This window comes from Rhinatrema bivittatum, chromosome 5, assembly GCF_901001135.1.
Source record: "Rhinatrema bivittatum chromosome 5, aRhiBiv1.1, whole genome shotgun sequence".
NCBI lineage: Eukaryota > Metazoa > Chordata > Amphibia > Gymnophiona > Rhinatrematidae > Rhinatrema > Rhinatrema bivittatum.
In genome coordinates this window covers 17,825,569-17,842,292 of record NC_042619.1, presented here as the reverse complement: position 1 = coordinate 17,842,292, position 16,724 = coordinate 17,825,569, and the positions used below count along the sequence as shown (strand labels likewise).

The window sequence follows — 16,724 nt, the reverse complement described above, 5'->3', positions numbered from 1 at the left end:
GGGATGCCAGTGGCCAGTAGTTGGTGTTCCACCTTCACGGAGCGGAAGGATGGAGGGCTGCTATCTAAAACAAAAACAAAAACAAAAAACAAACAAAAAAATAAAAACAGGGGCGGGTAAGAGTATGGGGTAAGGGTGTGGCCTGCTTGTTACAGCGGTTGCTTCCCCTAATTGCGCTGGACGTTCACTTGGATGCAGATACGGCGCTGCTCTCTAAATTGGTGGTGGGGTGGAGGGGAATTAGGGCTGGAGGGTACTGGAAGCCAATATTATTATTATTATTATTATTTAACAGTTTTATATACCGCAGTTCAGGTAACAATGTTACTAATCACTTCGGTTCACATTTCAACAATTACAATGACAATATAAAGAGTAATTTATAACGTCTTACATAGAACAGGGGGAATGAAACTTGGATAATAACTTGCAATGAACAGGGAGAGAACAAATTATATACAAATAGCTTATAAGAACAAAAGCTTATAATAGTAACAGGTGGGAGAGAAAAAAAGGGGAAAAAAATGGATAAAGTGCGTAGCTTGCTGGGCAGACTAGATGGGCCGTTTGGTCTTCTTCTGCCGTCGTTTCTATGTTTCTATGACTAACAATCAGGTTCACAGACCATACGGACTGTAATTCTAAGTATGTGGTATATTTTTTTTACAGTGTCCATGTAGTTTACTTTATGTGGGATTCACTAGTCACTGGATTTGCCCTCGACTGATCGAACACTGTAGTTATTTTAATATAGAGAGGACCCAGACACAAATAGTTCAACACCGTCTACAATCCGGACATATGTTGGCTTATCTGAAATGAATAAGCATGAGCAATTCTGGCTCTTCGCTCTCAGCACTGAATCTCCCGGTGAACTCAACAGAAAAATCAACCAACACACATTGTAAAAGATCTTGCAGTAGAGACATTTTTTCATTTTTCCTTTTGTATTTAGCTTTTCTTTATATTTGGGGTCTTTTTTCAGTTTTCCACATTCTGACAGCTGTCAATCAGAGGTGTTTGAAATTGTGGTAGGTTACTTCAGTGAATCTCAATGGAGTTTTCTCCATGGGTAACCTTTTAAAATGACTGCAGTTTCTGTCTCTTTCCAATGTGCATTCGATGGGAGCAGACGCTCTTTTACATAATGCAGCAATCATAATTAAACACTACCAAACAGATCTTACTTAGATTTCCTAGTGGATATACTCCATTCATTTTGCTGTGTTTCTTGTTTTCCCTCAGATAACTGTTTCCTTCCACTGGAATTGAATTGAATCCCTAATGAGGGTTGTTTGTTTGTTTTTTTAAAATACTCGATCAATGTTGGCTTGCAAGAGAGACTAATTTTCCTGCAATGAGTTTATTCAAGAGAAAGGTCTCCCTATGAGATAAGTTTTAAATGCATTGACAAAATTCTTTTGTGACTGAAGATTAAACCCGATATACAGTCAAAGATGTCAGCCACATAGTTTATGTGCAATCTGTGCCTTGCTTATGATGGTTACACCTTCATTTATTTCCTGTTTGATAGATGTGTGCCAGCTGTGCAGTGAGTAGGTTTGTCTGGATTAATTAATTGAATTTTAAATGCCAAACCTTTGACCACTCCTCAAGCTTTCTTAGATTACTTCTCATTCTATCTACTCCCTCAAGGAAGTCTACTCTGTTGCAGATCTTAGTGTCATGCACAAAAGACAAACTTTTCTTTCTAAGCCCCGCTGCCATTTCGCTCACTAAGATACTGAACAGAACCAGTCCCAGAACTGACTGGTGAGGCACTTCACTGATCACCTTTCTCTCCTCAGAATGACTTCCATTAATCACTAATTCAGTCCGCCACCTCGGGATCTCACCCCACAGCTGCTGATTTTATTCATGAACTACTATGTGGGGCAGTATAAAAAACTTGGCTGAAATCCAAATAAACAAAATCTAGTGTTCTCCCTTGTCTAATTTTCTGGTCACCAAATCAAAAAAGTCAATCACATTCGTTTGACATGATTTTCCTCTGGTAAAACATGCTTCCTCGGTTCCTGCAACTCGCTGGATTGTAGATAGTTCACTGTCCTTTCCTTCAGCAGAAACTCCATTAATTATCCCATTCTACTACCATAACTGCCCTTCTGCAGTCTTGTAGCATCACCTGGTCAGTACCCAAACACCAAGAAGATCCCATGCTACTGATGCAATTAATAGCAGTGGCTATTCCCTAAGTAAACTTGATTAATAGCAGTTAATGGACTTCTCCTCCAAGAACTTATCCAAAGCTTTTTTGAACCCAGCTACACTAACTGCACTAACGACATCCTCAGGCCATAAATTCCAGAGTTTAATTGTGCGTTGAGTGAAAAAGAATTTTCTCCGATTAGTCTTAAATGTACTACTTGCTAACTTCATGAAATGCCCCCTAGTCCTTCTATTATCCAAAAGGGTAAATAACCGATTCACATCTACTCGTTCAAGACCTCTCATGATCTTAAAGACCTCTATCATATCCCCCATCAGCTGTCTCTTCTCCAAGCTGATCAGCCCTAACTTCTTCAGCCTTTCCGCATAGGGAAGCTGTTCCATCCCCTTTATCATTTTGGGTCCCTTCTCTGTACCTTCTCCAGTGCAGCTATATCCTTTTTGAGATGCGGCGACGAGAACTGTACACAGTATTCAAGGTGCGGTCTCACCATGGAGCGATATAGAGGCATTATGACATTTTCTGTTTTATTAACCATTCCCTTCCTAATAATTCCTAACATTCTGTTTGCTTTTTTGACTGCTGCAGCACATTGAGCCAACGATTTTAAAGTATTATCCACATTGATGCCTAGATCTTTTTCCTGCGTGATAGCTCCTAATATGGAACCTACCATCATGTAACTACAGCAAGAGTTATTTTTCCCTATATGCAACACCTTGCACTTGTCCACATAAAATTTTATCTGCCATTTGGATGCCCAGGCTTCCAGTCTTCTAAGGTCCTCCTGTAATGTATTACAATCCGCTTGTGATTTAACTACTCTGAATAATTTTGTAGCATCCGCAAATTTGATAACCTCACTCGTCGTATTCTTTTCTAGGTCATTTATAAATATATTGAAAAGCATCGGTCCAAGTATAGATCCCTGAGGCACTCCACTGTTTACCCTTTTCCACTGAGAAAATTGACCATTTAATCCTACTCTCTGTTTCCTGTCTTTTAGCCAGTTTGTAATCCATGAAAGGACATCGCCTCCTATCCCATGACTTTTTAGTTTTCTTAGAAGCCTCTCATGAGGGACTTTGTCAAATGCCTTCTGAAAATCCAAATACACTACATCTACCGGTTCACCTTTATCCACATGTTTATTAACCCCTTCAAAAAAATGAAGCAGGTTTGTTAGGCAAGACTTGCCTTGGGTAAATCCATGTTGACTGTGTTCCATTAAATCATGTCTTTCTATATGCTCTAGGATTTTGATCTTTAGAATAGTTTCCACTATTTTTCCCAGCACTGAAGTCAGGCTCACTGGTCTATAGTTTCCCGGATCACCCCTGGAGCTCTTTTTAAATATTGAACATATACTGAACAGCTCCTTCAGTGAACCTACTAGAGCCTCTCTGAGCTCCTTTAGTATCTAAGGATGCACCTCATCTTGCCCCATGGCTTTTTCCATTTTCAGTTTTGCAAGCTCCATCCAAACACATTCTTTCATAAATGGAGTGGCATCTATTCCTCTCTGACCCCCTTACCAAGACCAACCAAGGTCTTCTTCAGTGAGTACCAACAGAAGTATTGCTTTAGCATTTCTTCTGTTTCTCCATACATTGCTATTCATGTCCTATCAATCTTACAACGGCATCTCTGGCCTTTCTCCTTTTACTGACTTATTTGAAAAATGTTTTGTCACCTCACTTTACCTCTTTAGGAATCTTTTCTTCTACTTGTGCTTTTGCCATCTTGTTTCTTTCCTTGTCTCTTTCAGCTGTATTAGATATCTTTTCCTATGCTCCTCTTTTTGAGATCCTTTGTACTTTTTGAATGTTGATCTTTTTGCCTTTTTTTTCAACCATCTCTTTGGAGAACCATATCAGTTTTTTCTTCTAACTCTTATTTACTTTTCTTGCAAAAAGATTTGTTGCCATTATTTCAGCTCATTTTAATTGAACCCATTGTTCTTCCACTTCATCAACTTGTCTGCTCCTTCTCAAAGTATGTCCCCATTTTGGTAATGCCAGTATTTTCGAAATCTAGGACTCTGAGCTTCGCGACTTCTCTCCACCTTGACCTTTATATTAAACCATACCGTCTGATGATCCCTGGTGCTCAGGAGGGCACCTATCTGCACATTAGAGACACGGTCTCCATTTGTAAGTAAATGGATCTAGTATCGCCCCTTCCTCCCTCATGGGTTCCATCACCATTTATTTGAGCTCAGTCCACATCTGTCAGGTTAAGGTCACCAACCAATGCCACCTCCCCCTTCATTCCCATCTTTCAGATGTCTTTGGCCACATCTTTGTCCGGTCCCTCAGGCTCAGTCAGAGGTCTACAGACCATGTATATGGAAGTGCCATCACCTTCTAAATCCACAGTACTTTCTCTTTTCCCCACTTCCCATGCATTCAGTTGCTTTGATATTATTTTTGATATAGAGAGCTACTCCTCCCCCTTCTCTGTCACCTCTGTCTTTCCTAAACAGATTATATCCCAGCATGGCCATATTCCATTCATGAGACTTATTGAACCACGGTTCTATAAAAGCAACAATGTCTGTTCGCCTCCCACATTAGAGCTTGCAAATCTGGAACTTAATTACCTTGATTATCACCTTGACTATAGGTATTAGTGCTAATAGTTTTCCAGCTGATTTCTTTTGTCTGGTAATCCTCCAGGTCGCCTCCAAAATTAATCTGTTGGATTTTAATGACTGTTTACTCTAACTGCAGTTAAATTATATAACATAATTGTTGCTGGCACTGCTGCTTTGCCTTTGGACATTCTTGACACTGTAACATAGTAAATGATGGCATAAAAAGACACAAATGGCCCAGCAAGATTTTTCAGGGTTGTAACTGCTGCTTTGTGCAGGCTACCCCTATGACTTCTGTTTATGTTTGTAACTCTCTGTGCATATTAACCCAGTGCTGCTTCTGGTTGCAGTTTGTTTCCTTTTTTGCAAAAGAACATTTTTTTCTCTGTCTTTTACTGTTCTCAGTCAGTCTTTGGAAGTGAACTTGTACAATTTTTTTCTCTAGATACTTTTCTTTGGCCTGATAAATGCTTCCTTCTTCTTTGGGTTCCAGTTCTATGATAACCGCCCTCTAGTGGGACTACAGCTCCGTGAACCTTCATTCATTGCCACCCAGGGATTTTTCCTTCATCATAACCTTTTCCATATAGTTCAAACCCTACCGTGACAATCCTTTGGCTAGGGTGCACAGCCTGGCCATCAGATGTCACTATTGCGCAATAGCTAGAATATACTATCCCTATTCTCCTTCCTCTCTCTCCCCTTGCCAGGGTTGTGAATGCTGCCTCCGAAATATCCCCAGCCCCAACCCACCCATGCAGCAGAAGCTGTATCTCCCTCACGGCAAAGCCCAGCACTATGAACGCACCACTGGGGCAGCCTTCTACATTTACTGTTGAAACTCAACCTTTTACCTGGCTTTAGTGATATTATTTTCAAAGTAATGATGTATTTCCTCCAAAATGATGAAATGTGCCACATGGAAGGCCAAACTAATTGCACACGAGAAAAAAAGGGACAGGTATAGTAATATTTTTTTTTTGAAAGGTTTGCAGAAATTAGCCTCTACCTCATTAAAAGAAGCAATTAATCCCGAAGTTTGGCTGGACATCCCAAATCGTTTCTCAATGGTAGAGATGGAGCTCTTCAGGTATCCTGAGACTAGAAGCTGTGCCAGCTGAAGAAAACCATGACAGAGAACAAAAAACTGGGGAAACAAAAGACAAGAAATAATTACACTAAGAATTGCAATCCTCTTGCCTTCTCCAGTACAGAGCTGAAAGTAACAGTCGACATTAGGACTGACTCGCTAAGCCAGTGGCAGTGTTGTGCATTGCAAAGTAGAATCAAAGCTTCAGTTCTTGTCCCAGCTCCTGCTTGTGTACTTCCCACTACAACTACCCCTAACCCTTAAGGAGGGAGCAGTCCCAGCTGCCATGCAACAGCCATATCTAGGGATAGGCTCGAAAGCACATCACATTTCTTTCAAATTTATTAAAGCAGTATCATGAGGTGTGAGTTCAACTGAATGAATGGAGATACAAATTTGCAAACAATAAATAAAACAAAGGTAATACCTTTTCATTGGACTAAATGTATACATTTCTTGACTAGCACTCCCTTCATCGGGTCAAAACAAAATGAGCAGGTTAAAGGGAAAGTTGACATTGCCTATACGTATAAGTGAATCATCCTTACAATGATGGTATGAAGGGGTAAGGAGATAAGAAGGTAACAGAAAAGCAGCAGAATTATCTTTAAAAAAAGCCCAAGTGTCTGCTAAGTCCTTTTTTGTCAGCTCCAAAGCATTTAATCGCTCTGGAGGGTAAATTTCGAACTGCCCAAACTGGGTACTTTTTACCGGTCAACTTTGCCATAATAATTATCTCAGCAAAACTACCTGTACACATTTACGCAGGCTATTGTGCAGATAGTTTGCCCAGGAAAAAAAATAAGTGCATACTTTGGAAATTCAAAAGTTTTTGCATAAGTGAAAAACTCTTCCCCACCCCAGGAATGCCTCTCCGCAGTACAGGTAAAGTTACATGTTCAGTGGCAATTTTCAAAAAGCCCATTTTCATAGCTAAAAACCCTGTCTCACCCATGGAAACAGCTTTCAAAATAACTCTCCCTAATATCAAATGTCTTATATTTCAAATTTACTGAAACAATACAGATAAAGAAAAAATATTGTATAGCTCATCTCGTTATTTCTTAGTTTCCTGAAAGAGTAAGGCTATTTTCATTCAAAACTGTGTTGATGGTGAGAATTTTATTGCATTAAGCATGATATCAGTGATGTTATGACCTTGCCTTGAATTTTTTGAGGATTCTGATTTTTTTTCTGATGACAGACTATTCCTGTTGTATCAAGAGCGAGTTTTACGTTAATTGTAGTGATTTCAGAGGGTTGGAGGGAAAAGGTAAAGCAGAGCTGCTTACCTGTAACAGGTGTTCTACAAAAACAGCAGGATGTCAATCCTCACAGATGGGTGACATCATCAGATGGAGGCTAACATGGAACTTTGATATCAAAGCTTCTAGAAGCTTTGAGTATGCCCCACTGAGCATCTGCAGCACTGGCATTCTCCCTCATCCTACACTGAGCTCCTCAGTCCATTCTAAAGCTAACACTTGGAGAAAGCAACTCCAAAGGGAAGTGGGAGGGTTTTGTGAATGGGCTTCTGCTGTCCTCAGAGAACACCTGTTACAGGTAAGCTGAGGACAAGCAGAAACCCACTCACAAAATGGAGAATGCCAAGTTATAGGCTGCCACGAACATAAAAAGGGAAAAACAAAACTCAATGCAATGCCATTGGCCAGACTGTTTTTGGTAGCCACAAGCCATTCCAATGTTTCTTGGTTTTCTTTATTTTTACTACGGCAGGATGAAACAGATCCCTGAGGCAGTGGAATGCCTCAGGGATCTGTATTGGGACCCTTACTTTTCAATATATTTATAAATGATCTGAAAAGAAATATGACGAGCGAGATAATCAAATTTGCAGATGATACAAAATTGTTCAGAATAGTTAAATCACAAGCAGATTGTGATAAATTGCAGCAAGACCTTGTGAGACTGGAAAATTGGGCATCCAAATGGCAGATGAAATTTAATGTGGATAAGTGCAAGGTGATGCATATAGGGAGAAATAACCCATGCTATAGTTACACAATGTTAGGTTCCATATTAGGTACTACAACCCAAGAAAGAGATCTAGGCGTCATAGTGGATAACACATTGAAATCGTCGGTTCAGTGTGCTGCGGCAGTCAAAAAAGCAAACAGGGGGGGCGTGGCCTGACACCAATGTGAGCGGACGTGCAGCGGCTCGGCTCCTCTCCCCGCGGACTCCACAACCCCTAAATCCAGCTATTTTTCGCTCGATTTTGGATGAATATTGCCTCCTTACCTTCTGCTCACACAGCGGTGCCTCCAGCTATGGCTACTAAACGTAAACCCACCGATCTTCGCCAGTTTTCATATGGCAAAACGATCGTGGAGGAAGAACAAGATGGCGCCGAGGGCGGGAGCTCGGGGCAGATAGCACCAGACGACACCGGAGAGGCTGTTCCCGCGCTGCTCACCTCGGAGATGCCAAGCGCAGCCCTCCCTCTTACGAGTGAGGAGGCTAGGCGCTGGTTCACTGAACTTCGCAGCGATCTGAAACAATATAAGGCGGACATTATGGCCTCCGTGGCTGACCTCAGAGAGGACATGGCAGCCATGGGCAATCGCGTCGATGACGCAGAGAACAGGATCGACAGCCATGGGGACGCGATAAACACGCTGTCGACTCGCCAGGATGCAACAAATACTGATATAAAAGCTTTACAGGACAAAATTGAGGACCTGGAAAATAGAAGCCGGAGGAACAATCTCAGAATCAGGGGGATCCCCGAATCCCCTGAATATGCTGATGCTACACAGGTAGCTATACAAGTGTGCAGTTTCCTCCTGCAACATGGCGGCGATGCCCTTCCTACAGGGGCAGAAGCCTCACCGCCAGTGAGCCTGGAACGCGCACACCGTGCCCTGGGACCACGTAGGGATCAGTCCCCTAGAGACATAGTGCTGTGCTTGACTAGTTTTCCGGTGAAGGAAAGCATATATGCCAGGGCTCGCCAGATGAAATCCATAACCTGGCAAAACCTTCAGATCTCTATTTTCCAGGATCTGGCGCCCTCCACGCTAAAAAAACGCTACGAACTACGAGAGGTCACTGCGGCCCTGAGGGCCAAGGACATTCGGTACCGGTGGACTTTTCCCTTTGGTCTTGTGTTCCACCATCAGGGGACCTCTCATAGGATCGCGTCTGTGGCTGAGGCTGGGGAGGCTTTCACCAAGGCTCAACTCTCGGTTTCTTTCTCCAGTATTCAGGCGGCGGCCAAGGCCACTACACCGATCAGGGATCAGGCACCACGGTGGCAAAGAGCCGGCAAAGGAGGGAAACGGCTTCGCCGTCAGCATGAAGAAAGCAGGACACAAGTGCAGGGCCAGGGCTGACGGCCAGAAGGAGCTTAGATACCTTTACTTTTGCTGGGTTGGGCCGGTCAGCACCGGGCTCGCAAGGATGGTCTGATTGTTTTTCAGGGAGATTTCCCTGGTTACCAAGACTCATTCTCTGCCTGATGTTTCTTACATGTTTATTGGATTGCATGCATTTTTCCTGTTGTATAGCTTGATACATAAGGGGTTTTACATTTATGTTCTTTCACTATGATGTTCACGGAGTCTGCGGGGGGGAGGGGGAGGAGGTCGAAGTCGGATGTGCTGGTCTCGGATTGGGCAGCCACGTGCTCCCGGGCGAGCATTATCCCGCAGCGAGTCTGGGGATACAGTAGGACTTCAGGGGTTGGGGACTGACCAAACGGGGGTAAATGGGGAAGAGGTAATATGGAACTCTTATATCACCTTCTTTATGGGGAATATGGCTAGCAGGGATTCCAGCGCCCTAGGTTCACTCGTCTGGGGGGGGGGGGGAGGTATGGCCTCTCTTTCTGATTAACTATGGCGACTAAATTGCTGTCCCTTAATGTTAAGGGCCTTAACACCCCCAGAAAGCGGCTCTTGCTCAAGAGGGAGCTTCAGCGGCAATCCGCAGGGATTGTCTTTGTTCAAGAGACTCACGTCAGAAAGCACCATGAGCGCCTTCTTCAATTCCAGCAGTACCCCACTTCTCATTGGGCAGCCAGCACAGCAATACATAAATATGCTGGAGTTGGCATGCTGCTCTTCTCCTCCTGTATCCATGAGCTGCTCTCCGTTGTGAGCGACCCTAACGGCAGGTACCTACTGCTCAAAATCAAACAAGATAAGCGTATTTATACATTATTAAATGTTTATTTTCCCAATAGTAATCAGGTGCCGTTCATAGATCAACTACACACTCTCTTGCAGACGCATGCAGAGGGAGAGTTGATAGTAGGAGGTGATTTCAACTTTGTTATGGATCCTGTTAAGGACTCTAGTTCTGGCAAGATGACCCAATCGGTCACCCGACAAGCCTGGCGGAGCCTTATGGAAGCTTGGTGTCTAGTTGATGTATGGAGGGAGAGACATACGCACTCGAGATCTTACACGTTTTACTCATGCCCACATCATACATATACACGCATTGATTATGTTTTCACCTCCACCACCATGCAAAACAGGGTTCTGAAGGCCGACATTGACCACATTACATGGTCTGACCATGCACCAGTTTGGTTATTGTACAGTATGGGAGACGCTGGAGTGGGTCATCGGCCGTGGCGGCTTAATGACAACCTCCTTAAAGATCCCTCCTTTGTTGCTACTGTTGATAAGCAGTTAGGGGACTTTTTTCTTGAAAATCAGACAGAGGGTATGTCACCATTGACAGTCTGGGAATGCTCAAAGGCGGTCATACGGGGCATCTGTATTTCCAGGGCGGCCTATTGTAATAAGGAGAGAAAGGCCCGTAGGACCCAACTACTTTTAGATCTTACTTCTCTAACTCAGCGGCATAGCAGATCCCACTCGGAGAAGTTGTATCAGAAGATATTGGCCGTGCGTGACCAATTACGGTCCCTAGAGGATGCTGCTATTAGCCATCACTTAACTGTTTTGAAACAACACCATTTTGAGGGGGGTAACAAGGCGGGCAAATACTTAGCTCGTCAATTACGGGCTGCCCAAGCCCAAACGGTGGTTGCCAAAGTTAGCAATGACAGTGGTACCCTGGTTACCTCCTCGGAAGAAATCCGTCAAGCTTTCACTGATTTCTACGCGCAGTTATATGCCCTGGTTGATGGTGCTCCCATAGAAAACATACAGACTTATTTGGAGACTCTTGATTTGCCCCACCTGTCCCCTCTCCAGCAACAGTTTTTGGACAAGCCTATCACTCCGCTCGAGGTTGGGGCGGCCATCAAAAAAATAAAATCGGGCAAAGCCCCAGGGATGGATGGCTTTACGGGGTTATATTATAAAAAATTCGCTTCCACGTTAGCCAATCCCCTTACCCAAGCATTTAATTCGCTATTGGAAGGCTCTAAATTCACCCTTGACGCTAATACGGCCGGGATAACAGTGTTAGCCAAGCCGGGCCGTGACCCCACACAATGCAGTTCTTATAGGCCTATATCTTTGATCAATTTAGATTTGAAGATATTGGCTAGGGTTTTAGCCGCCCGCTTGAATGGGGTGCTTCCAGAGCTAATTCATAATGATCAAGTGGGCTTCATACCCGGCCGCTTAGCAGCAGACAATGTCCGTCGTATCGTGGATATTATCGATCTAGTGCATCATGAAGGCTTACCGGCGATACTTTTGGCGTTGGATGCCGAAAAGGCGTTCGACCTGGTGCGGTGGGAGTTCCTCTTTCAGGTGCTTCATAAAATTGGATTTGGAGACTCCTTTCTTTCCTGGGTTCGCCAAATGTATGATCGACCCCGTGCTAGGGTTAAGGTTAATGGTGGGTATGGTCCCCCGTTCGCGATCCAGAGGGGAACTAGGCAGGGATGCCCTTTGTCCCCACTCTTATTTGCCTTATTTCTGGAACCCCTGGCGCATAGTATTAGACATTCAGATGCTGTGCAAGGGGTGGTGAAGGGAACTGCGCAGTTTAAAATTTCTCTTTTTGCGGACGACATCCTTCTTACCCTTACTGATCCCGGCCGGTCCCTTCGGGGAGTGATGGATGAGCTGGGACATTTTACGGCCCTGTCCGGCATGAAAATAAATTTTGACAAGTCCGAAATACTTAACCTCACCCTCCCTGCTCCTGAAGCCACTGTTTTGCAGGCGGAATTCCCATTTAAGTGGGCCTCTACCTCACTTAAGTATTTGGGGGTACGGTTGGGGGTGCGCACTAACTCACTGTATGACCTGAACTATAAGCCCCTTACGGACACCATCCAGGCCGACTTGAATAAATGGGTGGAGCTTAGTCATTCATGGTTGGGTAGGTTGGCAATCGTCAAAATGAATGTCCTCCCCCGTTTTTTGTACTTTTTCACCACTATACCTCTTTTTTTACCCTCCAAACTACTCAAAAATTGGCAACGGATGTTGGGCTACTTTATCTGGCGACGACGTCCCCCTAGGATTGCTAGAGTTATGCTATTTCAGCCTAAACTCAGAGGTGGCCTACAGTTTCCGAACCTGATGTGGTACTACGGTGCGGCGCAATTGAGGGCATTAGTGGCGCTGCATGGCACTAAGGATGTGCCACAGTGGGTTAAATTGGAACAAGCTTTATTGGGGCCCTTCCCTATTGCTGCTATCCCTTGGCAGCCCCGTTCCTCGTGGGGGGGGATTGTTTACGAACCCTTTGCCTTGCGCACTACATTGCGCATCTGGCGGCTATGGCGGCCCCTGTTGGTAGACAGGGAGCAATTTTCCATGATGACCCATGTATTTTCTAATCTTATCCTGCCTCTTAGGGATTGCTCCAAGGCTCGCCAACAATGGCTCCAGGCAGGTGTTCGTACTTTGGGGCATGTTTACAAGCAGGATGCTGTGGTTACACAAGACTATTTACGGCAAAATCATGCTTTGGACCCTATTGATTTTCTCTTATATGCCAAGGTGTCTCATTTCTTGCGCAAGGGGGTGCGGGAGGGCTCTATCCGGACTAGAGGTACTCTTTTTGAAACTTTGTGCAAAAATGCATCCTCTATCCGGGGAGTGATTTTCAAAATTTACGCCCTTCTCAATGGTAGAAAATTGGATCATGTGCGCCACCGGACTTTGTGGGAATCGGACTTTAACCAGACCTTGGAAGAAAAGGATTGGGAACGGATCTACACCTCCGCCCACAAATGCTCGATCTCCACAGGGCTACAGGAAAACTGCTACAAAATGCTTTATAGGTGGCATCTCACTCCTGTTGCGCTTCACAAATTTGCCCCTGACATCCCTGACACTTGCTGGCGAGGATGCCCGGATAAAGGCACGTACTTCCATATATGGTGGACATCTCCCGGGATCCGACAGTGCTGGGGAGCGGTACTTAACTGGGTGGCCCAACTCCTTCATGTGCACCTTCATGTTGACCCTTGGCATGCCCTTCTGGGCGCCCCGCTTCCGGACGTCTCTCTTTCTACTCAACGGCTAGTACTACAAGTGTTTATTGCCACGAGATCCGAGATTGCGCTTCACTGGAAGCGGGTGGATGCTCCAGCTTTAGCTACCATTCAGCATCGTCTCTACTCCTATTACCAGTTGTACAGACTCACGGCTCTTCATCAAGACCGTATTCATCACTTCAGGAAAATATGGGATCCTTACATTCGCTGGTTGGAGCAGATGGGAGAATCAGGGGTATGAGTCCTGTGTGCCTGTATTGTTAGAGGGGGTCTCTCGTACGGGGGCTCTGGACATTTAGTTTCCTTGTATCAGGATGTCTGGGTTCTTACGGGCTCTTCTATAGTCACAAGAAGGCTTTTTGTGGCGAGGTACTGTCGATGTGTTCTCTGGTGAACTCTTTTTACTACTATAGTTTCTTTTTATACCCTTTGCTATGTGCCATTCTCCCACACATCTCCTTTGCTTACATTTCCTTTGCTTTCATTCCTATGTTCCTTTTTATGAGGTCATAATAGTGTTTTACCTCCCCTATAGCTTGCCCGCTATTGCATTGGTCAGGGGGGTGGGGGGTATGGGAGGGTGGGTGGGTGTATGGTTGGGGTATAACATGGAGCCAGTTGATGCTTTTTCTGTTCTGATGTCAATTGAGGTTTGACCCACATTTTGTTTTTCACTTTGCTCAACATGTATTATGCTTCATACCTTGTATTGTTCTCTTTCTGGTTCCAAATAAAAACCGTTTAAATATAAAAAAAAAAAAAAGCAAACAGAATGTTGGGAATTATTAGAAAGGGAATGGTGAATAAAACGGAAAATGTCATAATGCATCTGTATCGCTCCATGGTGAGACTGCACCTTGAATACTGTGTACAATTCTGGTCGCCGCATCTCAAAAAAGATATAATTGCGATGGAGAAGGTACAGAGAAGGGCTACTAAAATAATAAGGGGAATGGAACAGCTTCCCTATGAGGAAAGACTAAAGAGGTTAGGACTTTTCAGCTTGGAGAAGAGACGGCTGAGGGGGGATATGATAGAGGTGTTTAAAATCATGAGAGGTCTAGAATGAGTAGTTGTGAATCAGTTATTTACTCTTTCCGATAATAGAAAGACTAGGGGGCACTCCATGAAGTTAGCATGTGGCACATTTAAAACTAATCGGAGAAAGTTCTTTTTTACTCAACGCACAATTAAACTCTGGAATTTGTTGCCAGAGGATATGGTTAGTGCAGTTAGTATAGCTGTGTTTAAAAAAGGATTGGATAAGTTCTTGGAGGAGAAGTCCATTACCTGCTATTAATTAAGTTGACTTAGAAAATAGCCACTGCTATTACTAGCAACGGTAATATGGAATAGACTTAGTTTTTGGGTACTTGCCAGATTCTTATGGTCTGGATTGGCCACTTTTGGAAACAGGATGCTGGGCTTGATGGACCCTTGGTCTGACCCAGTATGGCATGTTCTTATGTTCTTAACCATATGCAGGATGGAGTTGGGCTCTATATTTCAGTTAGACTCTGCAGTACAGACAGACCAAAGCTAATGTCGCATCAGAAGGCCCTTTCAAAACATTAGTGAGATGCGATTGTACGGAGAAAACTCCACATCACAGCTTTACAGATCTTCTCAATGGAGACAGATCTTAGATCGGCTACAAACGCCACCATGCCTCTAACACTGAATCTTGATGTGGTCCTGCTTAGGTCAGAACCGAAGGAGACACAATCTGCTAGCCAAATAGAAGTAGAGTGCTTGGCTATGGCAATTCCAGGTTTATTGGCATCAAATTAAACAAAAGCTGGATGGACTGTATTAGAGTTTCAGTCCTCCCCAGATAGAAGGTACAGTGCCTTTACAATGTATACTACAATGTCTGTTCACCTTTGAGGACTCTGCCAAAAACTTAGGATGCGTGCTCAGGACTACTGCATCGTAAAAATCTTTGTATAAGGTGAATGAGTCACTAGGTCCTGGAGCTCACCAACTCCACATGCCATAATGACCTCTAGTAAAAATATGATCTTTCAGATCAGTTACTTGCACTCACAAGAGTCTAGAGGCTCGAAAGGTGCATTCATCAAGTGGGAAAGTACACACTGAGGTCCCATGACACAGCAGGAGCCTTGATGGGAGGTTTCAACTGAAGCAAATCTCGCATAAACCTGACAAAGATTTTGCAGAAATGGATTTACCTTCTACATGGTGGTAATAAGCGCCACCTGCAATGAGATGAATCCTGAGTTGGTTCTTATACCTGACTCAGAGAGAGATAGAAGGTACTCAAGCAGTTTCTGTGTGAAAGAAGAGGAAAGAGCCTGAAGAGCGTGAAGGACAAGCAAAAGTCCTTCACGCCAAACCAGAGGATTTCCTCTTGAAATCTTTCTTGGGAACCAGAGGAATACAAGACATAATGTCAGAGAGACATAGAGGTTATAGGCCTATCCTTGCTACATCAAGGCTGTGAAAGCCAGATACCCAATGTTGGGGTGGGGATCCTGAGTTGTCAGCATTGGGAAATTCCCTAACTCGACTGGATCCCTAATGGACATCTCTCAAAAGGGCAAGAATCAAATTTGTCTCAATTTGTCAATTGGGAGATTATGAGAATCCAAGTTTCTTCTGAGTTCCGTGAGCTCCTGTGACTAAGATGAGATCACTTCAATGTTCTCTCGCCCTAGCTTGATAGTACCCTGGTAGAGTCCATCAAGCTAGGGCGAGAGAACATTGTAGAAATCTCATCTTTGTGTGACTTTCCTCACTCCAAATGAAGTCAAATCTTCACTGAGGTGTTCTGTGCTGTTCGTACATCTCACTCTGCATGTAAAACTGGCCCCAAACCCTACACCACCACCAAAACCTCACCTCGAGTTACTAGCTGGCTCTCCTATGGCAGTATAAATAATTGACTACTATGTGTGCCACCCCAGAGGAGCTCTCTCTCTTTCGAGCTCTCTCTCTCTCTCTCTCTCTCCCCCTCTCCCATGCCCAAAAATGCCAGAGATGGAATTTGTAATATTTATTGCAATTTGCGTTTCGGGCATATCGCACAGCTTAATGCCTGCAAAAAAGGTGTCGTTATTTCTGGTGTGAAAAGCAAGTGATAGTGTGTGTTATGCTATCACACAGTGCGATAATGCCCCTCATTTTCATGAATCCCACCAAAACCCCTCCCCAATCCCGCCTCTTTGAATGGAATCCACTGAAAGTTTAGAGTCCTTTGGACTCTTCAACTGTGAATGTGCATTATAAGAGTAACAAGAACAGTCAAAGCCGGAATGGCCATAATCTGGACATGTTCCATGCTGACATCTGCTGACCTGTTCTTAGCTCTCTGCAGCAGATATCAACATATTTATCCTCATTGTCTATCTATAAGGAGTGGTTGATGGGTTTTTTTGGTTAGACTGGGGTTTTATTGACGAACATGCGCAAGAAGTTATTGTTA

General features: G+C 43.9%; 1 protein-coding gene across 3 annotated transcripts in view; it reads right to left on the bottom strand.

Moving 5' to 3' along the window:
* The window catches only part of SLCO2B1 (solute carrier organic anion transporter family member 2B1), a 360,204-nt gene that overhangs the window by 270,483 nt on the left and 72,997 nt on the right, over positions 1-16,724 (bottom strand). For all 3 annotated transcript variants that reach the window (XM_029602065.1, XM_029602067.1, XM_029602066.1), the window contains exon 3: positions 5,797-5,934. In XM_029602065.1, the coding sequence (XP_029457925.1) occupies positions 5,797-5,934 (138 nt within the window). The remainder of the gene's footprint in view (positions 1-5,796; positions 5,935-16,724) is intronic.